At 44.9% G+C, this 14,503-nt stretch overlaps 1 protein-coding gene across 1 annotated transcript; it reads right to left on the bottom strand.

Moving 5' to 3' along the window:
• Positions 1 to 5,754: 5,754 nt before the first annotated feature.
• LOC6493909 (neuropeptide CCHamide-2 receptor) lies at positions 5,755 to 13,662 on the bottom strand. Its single transcript, XM_001961309.4, has 7 exons — positions 13,286 to 13,662; positions 11,174 to 11,815; positions 9,176 to 9,395; positions 8,949 to 9,115; positions 8,108 to 8,301; positions 7,927 to 8,047; positions 5,755 to 7,029 (listed from the first exon to the last, which is right to left on the bottom strand). The coding sequence occupies exons 2-7, from the start codon at positions 11,563 to 11,565 to the stop codon at positions 6,612 to 6,614; spliced, it is 1,512 nt and encodes a 503-aa protein (XP_001961345.2). The 5' UTR covers positions 11,566 to 11,815; positions 13,286 to 13,662; the 3' UTR covers positions 5,755 to 6,611.
• Between the last annotated feature and the right edge of the window lie 841 nt (positions 13,663 to 14,503).

The following is a 14,503-nucleotide window of genomic DNA, read 5'->3' on the forward strand; positions in this document are numbered from 1 at the left end:
TCCGGAATCCGGATGAAATTTTAATTTCGGCATTTTCCCGACAGCCATGAGCTTGCACATTTGAGTTTTCGCGGCTTTTTGGTAGTTTTTCCAAGCGACTCAAAACTTTTCCCTGGCAAAAAATAATTCGACTCCGAAAGTTGACGCTTTGACAATCGGCGGTGTTTTAAAATGTTTCCCAGAGCACAGAGTGATGTTTTTAGAGTAAAACGAAAGTTTGGTCTTTGGTGAAAAATGCAATTAGATAAAAACATTTTAAATAGAGTTACAGCAGTTCGTAATGACCAAGAGCCAGTGTGGTGCAAATATTTGAAATGGTCATCCCCCAAAAAGGGTATGTGTTTATTCAGCATTTGCTAAACTATGTCCTTGAGATGACTCGACCTACGGTTTCGGGGGTCGAGGTACCGGAGTGTGGGACTAATGATAAGCCAACAACGAATCAATCAAATCAGCCACGTAAAAGGCTTCACTCGATAAAAAGAGGGCCCAAGGCGGCTATTTGCTTGTTTGGCCAGCACTTGCCCATGTCCGGACTCCGGAGCCGTCGTCTTGGTGGTGTCAGCTGTCCGCGGGCACCAAACAAGCTGCGCGTTTATTTGCATACACATCGAATGGTGAATGGCACGACCAGTCTCATTACGCCCGAAACACAATGGACACTGGCCATAACCGTAAAGACAGTAAGCCATTTCTGATTCATCTTCTGGCCTGGTCCTCGCTCTGGCTCTGGCTGAGTTTCCCCGAGTTCCGGGCCGAGATTTGTATCACTGGGCGACTGTCCGGTCAGTCTTTTAACGAGTAAGAAACAAAGGAGTCCTTCCAACATGCATGTCGGAAATTGCGTCGAGGAGAAATCGAAACGGATGCTGAGACTGCGAAGGCGGCATCTCGGAGTCAGTTTTGTTGGCAACATTTGAATTTGTGGCGCAGTTCTCCTTCAATGCGTGCCAGAAGAGCCGATCAAATAGTTAGCATATTGGGTGCCATTAGCAAATATATATGGTCCTAAACTGGTATTCTGGTTCGGCCCAAAGACGATTTACTTGGCAACAGAGGGAACACTTGAAAGCCTTTTCCAAAATGGTGGGCTGTGAGCCAACTTTCCGAGTTCGAAATCAATTTAGCGGAATTCAGCCAGGACGAAATATGTGAGCTCCGGTTTCTGGCCGTGAGCGGACCTTGAGTATTTTTGTTACTTTCAAAGAGTCCCAAAACTTGTGTAAGTTGCACATGTGCTCTGGGCCAGGCACTCGAGGACTGTCGACTGTCTGGCACTTTGCGTTTTCGGCCAATTGATTTTTAATGGCTTTATGCTCCCGCTTTGCTGTTGAAAAAACAAACGCGGATTCAAGAGCCCTATGCAAAGTTGTGGCAGTGCCGACAAAAGGGTCGCGAAATATTAAAATTACTTTTGGGCGGCTTAAAAAAATCCTCTTACCCCAGCTCCAGCTCCTTCGTTATTTGGAGATTTTCTGCCGTTCTGGAAAGTCTTTCACAAAATACCGAGCCAATAAGGCAACAGTTACGATATAGTAATATTATATTAGGCGTATGTATGTATATCTAAGGTAGAGGGAGAATATCTTCCTCGAATACATACTATTTGACTTTCAAAGACGCAACAGGCGGGTCTACAATACCTTCGTTAATATTCTTACTCATTGGTACTCATTAATATTCCTCCTCATTACTCATTCTTACTACTCACATAATAAGTAATTAAACAACGAAAATGTTCCCAACTTAATCGAGAACAATAGACAGCGAATTATCGAATGTATTGGATATTAGATGAGTACCCTTTCGTTGAAATCGTATTAAATATGTAAAGGCGTTTGGATGAAAAAGTCTGATTTGATTTAAATGTATTTATGTGGGAACTAGCTCTGCATTCGTTAGAAGGAAAATTCCATCAATTGAAATTCATCCCTTTGCCCTATTGCCTTTGTGTGTTTGCTCAAATTTGTTCCCGTTTACCCCACAACTCGTGTAGAACACACACGGTACGCCGGCTTTTTGGGCCTACGAGCATAATATTGCGTCTGTAATATTTCGCAATGCCGTCTATTTCCACTGCCTTTCAAAGAATTCTCCCCCCTTCTGGTGGTTCTGGACAAACGATTTCTATTGATTTCATTTTAATGGATAGATGCTGCTGCTTCCCACCAATAAATTTAATTCGGCATCGAGTTTAAAACAGGGCTCAACTGAGCCCAGACTAATGTTCATCAAAAATTGATAAGAAAATTGCCATGATGAGAGGTTAGGGGAATGGAGCAAATAATCATGCTCTATGTTTTTTAATCTGCAGCACGAAACTGTAACTTAAAATAGTAAGAGAAGGAAAGGGCCTCCCGGAAGCATAAACTTGAGCCGGAAACATCGTTCCTCCCGAAAGTCAGAAATTGGCAAAACTGCAAGGCGGAACACGAGTATCCAGTGGACCATAGTTGACCCTGATTCGACCAAGACATTGCTTTACTTTTCAACTTGGTTAGTGTGGCTTACAAGTGAATGCAGCTAACAAAGGATTAGCGTCAAAATTTTTGCTTAATGCCTTTTTAGCAGAATATAAGCGGATATTGCATATCCATTGCTGGAGGAAAGTGTAAAGTTCTAACAACATTTCTTTTAACAAACTCTTTAAATAGGTTTGTCTGAACACGTAATCTTTTAGGGAAAAAGGAATAAAGAGTTCTGGGTGCATTAAAGCAACTCGAGTACAGTCGTTCTTTTTGTACCACTGCTTGTCAACATATTAGAACATTGCCAATGTAAACATCATCTTTCAAACAACATGCAATAAAGATAAGTTGAGGGAAGATTCACAAAATGAAAGTTTGGGTTATGAAATCATAAAATTGTTGGCCAGTTGGTTGAAATACATAAAAACAACAGTTTTGTTTCCAAAAACTATATGGCCCGAATAGTAGTAGAACGTGACCGTGAGTACGACCACTATCCATAACTAACCATATGTTGTATGCTTAGTGCTACTACAAAATGGAGAATCACCCACAAAGAAAATTCATTTTTTTTATTACCACAACTGCTTGATTGAATTAGGAGCTTGATTAAATATATTTGGAAAAATTATTAAGAGTTAAACTAACATGGTTGGATGATGCTAACCCCTTTAATGGGGAGAAAAAGTCTTAAAGCCATTTTCAGAAAATCCACATTAGTTTTTTTGATTTCCTAGGCCACAGTAATGGTCAAGAAGATAAAAGTAATGTTAACGCATTTTTTGTCCTCCAGAGTCGGGCCTAAACGATGGAAGGGGCTAAAGACTGCCCTCAGCCGTCAAAATAATAGCGTGTTTGGCCAACATAAAAGGGAAAACAGCCAACAAGCAGAACCTTCTGTTTTTCCGGAGGCATTCAGCATAATGAGGACTTATGAATGCGTGAACAAGTGCCTGGGGTAACTGTTTACTTTGGTGACGAAAGTAGGTAACAATATTGTATTCATTTTTATTATTCTTTAATTATAAGAACTAAGTAGTCTTTATCTTGTTTTCCATTTCCCCTGCTATTCTCAATAAACGTTTTTTGTTATATAAACAAACCTTTAAAAATATATTTCAATTCAATACTTCTGTGTTAAATTACACTAGACGTATTGTTTTTGTTTGTTTAAGAAGAGCATCAGAAAACATATGTATTTCTATAACCTCTGATAGAAATCGGCTGATTGGTTTATATTTGTTTTTTTTTTTTTTTTAATTGATAAATGGGCCTTTTCAAAAAGCTTTTTTGAAATAGTGCTTGTATTAAAACCTTGTTTTTATTGATTCCGCTCATAAGATAAATAGCTTATTCGTCACGGATATTAATTTGCATTAAAGGGAACTTCGTGAAAAGATTAGTGCCAAGAAGATGGTGGTGAGGTGACTCCGGATAGGAGCAGCTTGTGCGTGAGCATTTTGTCCACTAATTGTTAGTTATTACCGGGCTGTCGATGCCATAAAGGATGTGCTCATTCGACCCTGTCAATAAATCACTTAGTAGCACTTTTGGTACATTTCTTAACGGTTCCCTGTTCGATAATCCCGTCGGAAAGGTCTTTCACCGTCCGATGATTCTAGGCTTTGCATTTGTGAGCATGGACCTTTTTCCACCCTGAAATTTGTAAAAGGAAACCTTTTCCTTCAACTGGTGGCTTTTCTACCACTACCCAACCAAGAAGGTAGCGCCAGAACCAAAGCCTAAAAAGTTTTCAGGAAAAATTGCGGTTTTTTATTTATGTTTGCCTGCTTATTAACAACTACATAAAAACATAGTCTATTTAAAGAAAACAGTTATAGTGTCGTTTTATATAAACACAGCTTATAAATATAACACAGCTTATATTTGCATTTTAATAGCAGGTTAATTTTCATGCGATGCCCAACCGTACAACTTGTATGTACTCATGTATTTCCTTCTATGTACTCTTGTTAACTTGAATGTTGATTACCTTATGAGTTTGTGTTATTACCATTATAAACTTTCAAACATCATCCTGACGCAGTCCGGCAGGTCGCCCAAGTTGTAAGCCCCCCAACGAAGTTCCAGTCCACAATTAGGTAATTGTGGGGGACATCAGTGGCTGAATCAAAACCCATTTGCTCTCGAATCAGCGCCATTTGCGGTGAAAGGCATACATACCTTTGGACGAGCGAAACTTAGTTACACGTCATACGTCGGATGCCCTTTGGCTCCAGCTATGGTTTTGGCAAAATTCGGTGCGTTTGCCCCGTCGGTCCAAAATTTTTCTTTGTCCGAACTCCGGACAATTATCTACTTGGATGGGATGTGGTGATTTAGAGGGTCGATAGGTCGACAGTCCTGCCAGTTCCGCGCCGGGACAGCTTCAATTGCTTACCCCCTGCCTGGGGTCAGATGGGATCGCTTTGAATTTGAGGCCCCCATTTATTGGATGCCAATAACTATTGACTCGTGGGACAGTCGTGGGGCACATTGTGGGCTTGGGGGTATGGGACAAGAGTTTGTTCAGATAATGCGTGCAGTGTTTGGCCAATTTGCATACACCAACTCCTGTGGCTATGGCCTGTGGCCTCTTGATTGGCATGCCATAATGAAAATTTGCGAGTGTTTGGGGCCAGATTGTATTTATTGTCTTTCTGGCCTCATCCTGTCGATTTCCTTTGTCCGCATAACAAAATTACTTGGGCCGTGTGATGGTGGGATTCGGTGTTGTGGGAGTTGGCTTTGTTGTATGTTTTCGACCCAAACTTCAAAGCAGTTTGAAAATTTAGCCAAGATAAGGAAGGTCCGAGTCATGTTGCCAAATAAATTGGTGATATCGGCCAACTTTGTGGGACGCTATTTATGCGAATTTTACGGGCATGTCTCTAATGTGGAAATTGTTTTAGAAATTTCAAAATGCAAACCTACCTTGCCCTTCGCAAAGAATGCAACACTGCCTGGCATTTAAATTCTGGCAGACCATAGATTTTATTTTATCTCTGAAATATTTATTTTTTCACCGCAAATATTAGGAATTGTGTGTTGGAAGAACAGCTTAAACTGATATCCTACAGTCCATTTCTGGAAAGGTCTGGAAAGAACAAAGGTGAACCTTCACAAATGTATGAATACAAATACAGTTTACGCAAATTTTGCAGCTTTATTTTGCAACACAAGGCCTCCTAATTTATTAGGGTTAACTTTTTAATTTACAATTTGGATAACAATCTCTTACACAAAGTTAAGCACGATGAGTAGATGATTATGTGCTCGGAAGCCTTCTCGTGGGCCTAGATATCTCGCACTCTGGCGCCCTTAGTACCGCATGCGGTTGCTTTCGAAGCGATTTATGCTGAAATCGGGGAATAGATAATGTAACTTGTATTTCAATCAATATCGGATGTACACACGTATATTTAAGAACTAGTTTCCAGCCTGTGAAATTGCGCTTACCAGACGCGACTCTGCAAGTGCACTGCATTGATTACAACACCCAGACCATTAACACTTATGGAATCCATTTATTTACAGAATTGTATGCTACAAGTTAATCCTATTGATATTTACGGAGAGTCTATACTCGATAATTAGTAGGGACTGGAGCTGTGTAGTGCGGGTTTGGCCCGTTAAATTCTATTTTATTGCACCAGGCCAGGTAGTTGCGAGTTACATTTAATGTGCTTGGTGACTTACCTAATTAACACATCACATATAGTACGACTAAAGTAGGGCAAATAGTACGATAACACTGCATAAAATATATACTAATGCGCAATAGGTTTTTGGTTGCAAACTTTATACAAATGTATACGCTTAGAGTTAGTAAAATGCTATTGATACGGATGGTTCTTCCGGCGGCTCCCGCACATGGGATGCACAACCCATCCGCCTAATCCAGGAAATCGGTTGGTTATAGGGGTGGATGGGAACGGAGAGGGTCAGGTGAGGGAAGTGATTTCAAATTAGCCGGGAATTGCCGAGGGTTGTGCTCTGGGTGCGCAGGGCGGGGTCGAATGGTGCAGGTGGTGCCAACACAAAGTGAGATCAATGGGCCATTGTTTTCGCTCAGAGCTGCTCATCGGCCTGAAAGGACATCCCAACGTCCTCCTCCTCCAACAGCTCCACAATCAGCGTGCCTCACCTCTTCTCGCCCACGGCCGCCGTACGTCCCAAGGAAGGACCTCCGGTGGCACTTGCCCCAGCTCCTCCCGAGTTGCCTCCTGTCGCCCCATGACCGTTACTATGCTGCAGGGGCATCGAATCCCCGCCATGGAAGCTGGCCCCCCGTCCAGCCGGAAGCCCTGCGCCCCCTCCGCCTCCGTGATTGCTGTTCCGATGCATCGAGGAACGCAGATTGCCGCCTGCCCCGCCCACGTAGGTGGAGCGGCGCATAGACATTACGCTAGTGTTGTCCATAATTCCGGTAGCCGTGGAGTGCTGCCGCAGGTGGGGCTGACGCTTGACGCAGAAGCAGCAAAGGTAGCGATTGAAGTGTTGCCGGAACACTCCAGATACGCAGTAGAGAGCCACGGGGTTAACACACGAATTGAGAAAGCTGCAAATTGAAAACGCAGGACAAGGGCAGGTTAGTACCAATCATAGACGGGAAGTTGAATTGTAAACGGGGCTTAAAATGAGCCTCAAAAGGCGGGCGTGAAACTATATAGTTCAACAAAGACATTTTTTCTAATATTTTTTTAACGTTTAATTTTAAATACTACATTAGCAGTAGTGCTTGGATTCAATTTATAACTTTCACTATATTTAAAAACCATTTAATGTAAAGTTTTTCAAATTAATCTCTGTAACTCTTTTTAAAAAGACAAAAAAGGACTGGGGAATAAAAATCGGAGAATTTATTTTGTCTGAGGATGTTTTCGGAACTTTATTGACGAACTGACTCTAGTTCCGCCCACTAGGGGGAATATGCAAATAGCTTTCGCTCCTGACGCTGGGCAGCAAATTATGCCACCAAATTGCTGACACATTATTTTCAGAGTTTCACTTTGTTAAGTGCCGCACCAAATGGATGGGGAATGGGGCTGAAAGTTGGGGGCTGTCAACAAAAATAAATGTACTATTAAAGTGGGGTGGACATAATCTGTTTCAATTAAAAATTATGCCAAAAGCCAGTGCCCGTGGCGCTGCAGTAAAATAGTTTGCTGGAAAACTTTAAAGAACTCGGATCCTTCATCTGCATTCTGCATTCTGCACCCTGCCTTTCAGGACTCTTAATCCATTTTTCTTGCATTCCCCCGGCATGTGTGTGAGTGAAAGCGAGTCTAGCCATAAATTGTGGCCCCCTCGAGGAATGCTGGGATTGCCATTGCATGGAGGGGATCAGCCAAGAAAAATGTGTCTCGGAGAAGTGAGTCGCCAAAAATGCTGACTTTGGCAGGAACTAGGAAACTAGGGTAACTGGGCAAGTGGGCAACTCGTTCGGGAGACTCACCTCGTACAGAATCCCACGATGCGCAGCACGTTCCAAAACTCATCGAAATCCTCTTCGGCCGTGGGGTAGAAGTGGTACCACAGCTCGAACACGTAATACGGGAACAAACAAATGAAGAACACTGATAGTCATTACCAGGGTAATTAGAAGTGGAAAAGGAGATCCGGAAAACAAAACTTACCCACTACAAAGGCCACCACCATACGGGCCACGTAACGGCGGGCCCGGGCCTGTGAACGGCTCTGCATGCTTTGCTGTTCGCCCGGCATGTCCCGGGCGCTGATGTGAAGCCGCTTGGCCATCATTATGTAGAGCGCTCCGATGATGGAGAGTGGAACCAGGTAATAGATCGAGGCCTTTGCCGCTACCATGTATCTGGAAGAGAGCAGGGAACTTTAAATGGGGATTGGAACAAAGGGACCACTTTCTCAAAAGAAGCTTTTATGAAATTCCATGCTTATTCGGTCATCTGAGCGGAAAACATTAAATTATGGGAATAAAGAAGCAGAAGCTCTCGGCTTACAAACTTGAAGCCCATTTTCTCTCAAATTTGTGGCTCTTAATGCGGTCGAAACACATGCCACCAAGTGGCATAAAAATAAAGCATGTTGGCATGCTATAAATGAAAAATTGGCAACCAGTTGAGTGGCGCCTGCCGAAGCCAGGATACGTCTGCCCCCTCGCATCACAGACAGATTATGTGGCAACAGCTGACGCCAGCCGCACGAAAGGATTAATGTACAACTTGCGCCACAGCCAACGCTTGGCAACCCCGATGAGGAGGGAATTAAGACCGTCTGGCCGGTAGTGAGCGGCACGGCAGCAGGTGAAAATGGCTGCATCATGTGGCAAAAGATAAAATGTAGAAGATACAAGATACAAGTACTTTAATGATTAATGTCATCTGACGCGATGCGAAATCGCATAAAGAGGCTGCGACATCTGGCAGTGATAAGTTGGGAGTGTCCTTTAGCGCCAGTGACAATATTGAGAGCTTCCCACCCGAGCAGGATAGGACTTACTTCGCATATTCCGGGTCGCGATAAGGATCGCACACCTCTATGCTCATGTTTCCGTTAGGCGTGAGCACGGTGTAAGACTTGATGTTAGAGAACAGGAACGAGGGCATGCCCAGAAGGATAGCCAGGACCCAAATCATCGCGGCGGTGAAGACGGTGAGCGGCTTTGTCTGTAAGATAGGAGATGTAAGTAGTGGGCACGCGAACTTCTTGGCACATCTGCCACTCACCTGAAGCTTGCGCAGCGGATTCACGATGGCGCAGTACCTTTCGCCGGAAAGGGCGGTGAGGGTGAAGACCGACACCCCGATGGAGATGTCCTTAAAGAACTCGCTGATGCGGCACATGTTCCGCTCAAAGGGCCAGCTCTCTTGCGTGTACACAATAGTTGCTACGGGCACGCAAACCAAAATCACCAGCAGATCAGCCAGAGCCAGGGACAGTATGTAGCTGCAACCAGAACACAGTCAGGTTTAGTTTCCATCACATATTTCTCCGGCAAAGGTTTGCTCGAGTCTTTGATTTTCTGGCAGCTCATCCGAAAACAAAATGCCTTTGTACTTGTCCAGTTGACCCTTTGACATGGGTTGCAGACTCCCAACACCTCCACACCACGCTCCAGCGCCTGCACAATTTTCGGAAAAACTGCTTCATGAGCCAAATGAATGATGCTTCGATTGAGGAGCTTGTAGACAGAAATCCAGGAGGGCCGAGCTTCACAGCCGGGCAGATCAAAAATGCTGGATATTTGCTCAAAATTTCTACTTGGCCCTCACATAGGCCACCGACCTGTTCCCCATTTTCTACAATATTTTGGGAATGAACATGAAGTGTTTGGAAAACAGATGCCCTCTAGAGAGTATAAATAACAAGTTCAAGTTCAAAAAAATAAGGAGCATTCAAAGCGTTATCTGTCATTTCCGAGCTATTATTTGTGTTCGATGTCCTTGATGTTCAACGTTCAAATAAAATGGTTAAGAATGGTAGAGCTTTTTAGGGCACTTGTACAATTTGGGTGGTGGCTGTGAGTAAGGGGCATTCCCATGAAGGGAGCATTCGCGACAAATCGGCTTGACATTGACATCAATGACCGCATGTGAACTACTGGGACAGGAGCGAGACTGGAGCATTAGCTTGGTGATTCGTCCCCAAATCCTGTCAGAACCTGACACCTTGCTCGCCTTCTTGTCTAGACCCGTTGGCGACAAAGACAACTCAAACGAACTGCAAACTTTGCCTTTGTCAACAGCATGATTACGAATGTAATCACAATTACTACGAAAAATTACTGCCCATTGATTGCAGTTCGTCAAGTCGAGTGTGCAGAGAGCGGCAATTTGGGCAATCAGTACCAAATTATAACCACCTGCAGTTACCCACTTCACAAATTGCAAAGCCCCCGCAGGATTCGACAGTTGCAACATTTTCGGGGACTGTACAAATGGGACGCTCCTCCTGCTCCCCTACTGGCGAAACGGTCCCAATTTGAGGAACCCCCAAACTTTTGATTGAATCATATTTGATTTTCTTCGAATTTCGCCTCTGCTTCTGTTTCTGTACAAGTTTCCCCAAGTTTGAAACTTCATAAACATTTGCATGCCGGCGGCCCCTTGTCGGCAGCTGTTGGCTGCTCCCAGTTGTGGCTACGAAAAAGGACTATGGCCAAAAGAGGCTCAGGAATTTGCGGGCAGGGTGCGAAATCGAATTTACCTCGTCCGGCGGCGTCTTGCCACGAACATGCTACCAAGTTTGTACAAAACCCAACAAGCCAAAATCTGGTAACTTGGCCAACACAGAACAAGTGAGTTGTAGCCTGGCAGCTGTGGGTCAAAAAGCGATCATGTCGCGCTGTCCGATAAAAGTTGGCTAACTATTCAAATAACTGAATTGATATTCCGAAATGGCAGGCAACAGATTGTCCGACACACTTTTGGAAGGTTTTTAAGATGTTCTATGCCATTCAGCCCGGGAAGCTCTCGTTTACTTTCGCCACGATGGGAGATGCGAGTTGTCGGGGCAATAATAAAATAAAATGCAGCTCATAAGTCGGCTCATGAATTTTGAGTGGCAGTTTAAGCCGTCTGTGGCCGTAATGCTGGGCCATATAAAGGCATTATTATTTATGGGGCGAGGCCAGCCTAAGGCTGTCAAGGACTTTCTTTTGGGAGAACTGAGGGAGCCAACCACCGACTTTGGATGTATTCCGAAGCCGCGACATATCCACTTACGTGTTGGGGATGTTTCGCATCGACCGGTGGCGGAAGAAGATAATGACCAGCGTTCCGTTGCCCAGCACGCCCACGATGAAGATGAGCGTGTAGAGCACGGTGACGATGTATGTCTCCGGGCGCTCCAGGACTGGCACATATGGGCCGATTCCGCCGTCGGCGCTACCGTTGTGCTGTCCCAGACCCAGGACCCCTCCCACCACAGTGGCGACCCCCTGTTGTCCTGTTGCTAGGACGAGACCGCTGTCATTGGCGCCGCCATCGCCACCGCCATTGCTGTCGTTCCCGTTCCCAATGGCGATGTTGGGGGAAGCTCCGCCAGTGGCGTCAAGGGGGGCATACACCAGGCTGAGGGCCAGCGTCTGGCTCATATCCATGAGGGCTGCGCTCATGTTTCGTTTGGATGTCTCTCTTCCGCGCGGTGCGTAGCTTTTTATGGCCTCGCTGTGGTCACTTCCGGTTCTGGGGTCAGCTGGTTGCTGCTGCTGATTTGTGCTTTTGCTCGCCTACTTGCAGGTCCGGCAAGGGGGGGCCGGAGAGGTTGCCACAGCTTGGTGTTTTATTCTGCACATCGTGTTGGGTCCAAACCACAGAGCTTGCTTCGGCGGTTGCCGTTTGACTTTCGCCAGCTGTCGCCGGAGCCTGCGGGAAACAGAAGAAAGAGAGAGGGGTTAGACAGCGGTTTAAACTACTTTAATAGGATGCGAAATGCTAGTCAGATACGGCGGCTTATCTAGACAGACAGACAAGAGAATGTACTACCTATGAAGGTCGTAAATATTACGCATACGCTGCGTGTGCATCGTGCGCGGGGTGTGCGCATAGAATTTATGATTCAGCAGCTGAGGCCGACTGCCGCACGAGTCTGTCTGTGGGTGCATGTATCTGCATAATAAAGAATCTCCTTAACATGCAATCGTTGACCGAGCTGGCATTACACAACAATTTACAGCGCCCATAAACATAAATTGCGAAAGATTTCGAACAGCCCTCCTTTCAGAGTCCAATTATTCCTTCCCGCCCTATTACCCTCAATAGCTTAGATTATCTTTCACGCTCACTCAGACCGCACTTTCAATCTGGGTCCCTCCGAGCCCCTCCTGCCCGTCATAGCATGCCCAGCCTTTCCCTGCCAGGAAACTAATACAAAATCATTCGTGCAGAAGCAAATATTTTCAAATCGCAATCAAACGCATTTATCCCCCAAACCGGAGCAGAGGCTTAGCCGGAAGATGACACGCAGAACGGCTTTGTGATCCGGGATCCGAGCTCTTAGCTCCTGCCGGCTCCCAGCTCCCGACTCGCGACTCTCGGCTGCGGGTTTGCCGGCGGGTTTATCTCGGCTTCCTACTTGAATGGCTGAGCTTCACTTTCCCACACGATGTCGGCTTCCCAGCCTGTTTCAATTTCAATTTGATAGAAGATTGCCCCAGGCGTCGCCCCAGGCCATTTGCCAGACTCCCATTGATTTCGCTTTCCTTATTTATTTATTTTTATTGTGGGCAATGCGACTGATGCGGGCATTCGCCGATTGAAACGCCATTTAGTTCAGTATCGGGAGACTATTTCTGGGAAATCTAATCAACTGGTTTGGGTCAGGTGCTCCCACTGCCTGCCGATGCCAATGCCGATGCACTGCTGGCATAAAATGAAATATTTATTGGAGAACATCTTGAAAATGTTTTCACCCAAAACCTGTGAGGCAGCATCTACCAAAAGCCTGAAATCGTTAAATTCTTCTCCTGCAAATCCAATGAGCCATTAAGTCAAAATGCCAAGAACAATTTGGAAAATTCGGCATCCGTTAGCTCCTGATTGGAAAGATCCTGGCGCATCCCGACTTACTGATGCCAAACTTTTGACTAATTATCACAAAGTTCAAGAGTCCTCAAAAGATGTAGAGGTCAACAATGATGCAAAATTTAAAAAAAAAATTCGTTCGTTCAACAAAAAAACAAATTCGTTACTAAAATTGCGCAAAAATAACAAACTTTGTTGCTACACAAGGTTTTAAAATGCACCAGAGCTCGTACTTTCCACCTGAAGGGGTTGACGTCGGTCATTAAAGTCATAGCAAAATTACAAAAAGCCCTTAATCCGAACTTGACTCACATGACCCCCAGACAGGTGACCTTTTACACCAATCGTTCGGCAATTTCTTTAGTATCCTTCACTGCAATGGCTCACTCGAAATCGACTTTATATTATTTTTTGGGGAAATTCAAGCAACTTGTCATTGTTGGACGTTAATGTTAATACCAAGGTAGTGGTTTGGCTTCATTCGTTTTTTATGTCTTCTTTTTGGAGCGAATACTGTAGTATGCAGCTTCTTTTCATCTCCGCGAGTCAATTATTTATTTCGGTAAAAAAGCTGTCAGCGAACTCCAAACGAACACTTCAAAAAGTAAACTTTTTTCGCCGCTTTTTATGACTAGCCGGAAAACTTTTTGATTTTTTTCGCTACGAGGGGGATGACAAAGTTAAAGTGGCCGCCCACTATGACGAACTATGGGAATGGGTACATCGCCACAGTATTCCCAGGGGGATCGGGGGCTGTCAATAGGCCGTCGTCGAGGGAATCGGCCCCCAAGGAAATGGTTAAACATCTACGCCTTTGGGCAGGAGATTGGCGCAATGCCACTCCTTGACCCCAATCAATTGAATGGAATTTTATTTGTGTGCTGGCAGCCATTAATTTCTGTCGCTTTTCTTAAAGTGTCTTCTTGTGCGAATGCTCTGGGGACGACTGTAAAACGCAGCCGTGGCGGCCATAAAAGGTGTTCTAATCGCTTGTCTGCGGAAAACATTTATTTATGATTTAGTCCTGTTGTACGAGTTGGCTCTAGGGGCCTCGGTTGTACGAACGAAGTGGCGAAGTGCTGGCACCCCGTTGCCGTCCTCTGAGCCCCCGCTGCGACTTACGGAGGAGTCAAAGGAGGTCCTGCGTGGCAGATAAATCATGCAGCCAAATATAATTTAATACACTTGCGTGCCCCGTGTATCTTCGGCAACGTGGCGTATGTGTAATGCGTGATGCGGAATGCTGAAGACGGCGTGCTGGTTTATCATTCGCCGTGTTTTCTGCGCAGTCAAGTTGAATAATAAGCCTAGCTGAGGTGTTGACTTAAAGTCCTGCGACGAGACTCTTTAAGGTTAAGGAATCAGAGTGTGCAAAAGATTGTCCCTCTGGCGACGGGTGGTCCACTCGCCTAACGACAACTCATTATGCTCCACGCCGCTCTAATTAGACTAAAAAATATCTGATGTGCCCCAAGAAGGGACGCATCCCTTCGGCGCCGACCCTGCCCATATTTAATGTGCGCTGAAAGG

Source organism: Drosophila ananassae, chromosome 3L (assembly GCF_017639315.1).
Source record: "Drosophila ananassae strain 14024-0371.13 chromosome 3L, ASM1763931v2, whole genome shotgun sequence".
Classification (NCBI taxonomy): domain Eukaryota; kingdom Metazoa; phylum Arthropoda; class Insecta; order Diptera; family Drosophilidae; genus Drosophila; species Drosophila ananassae.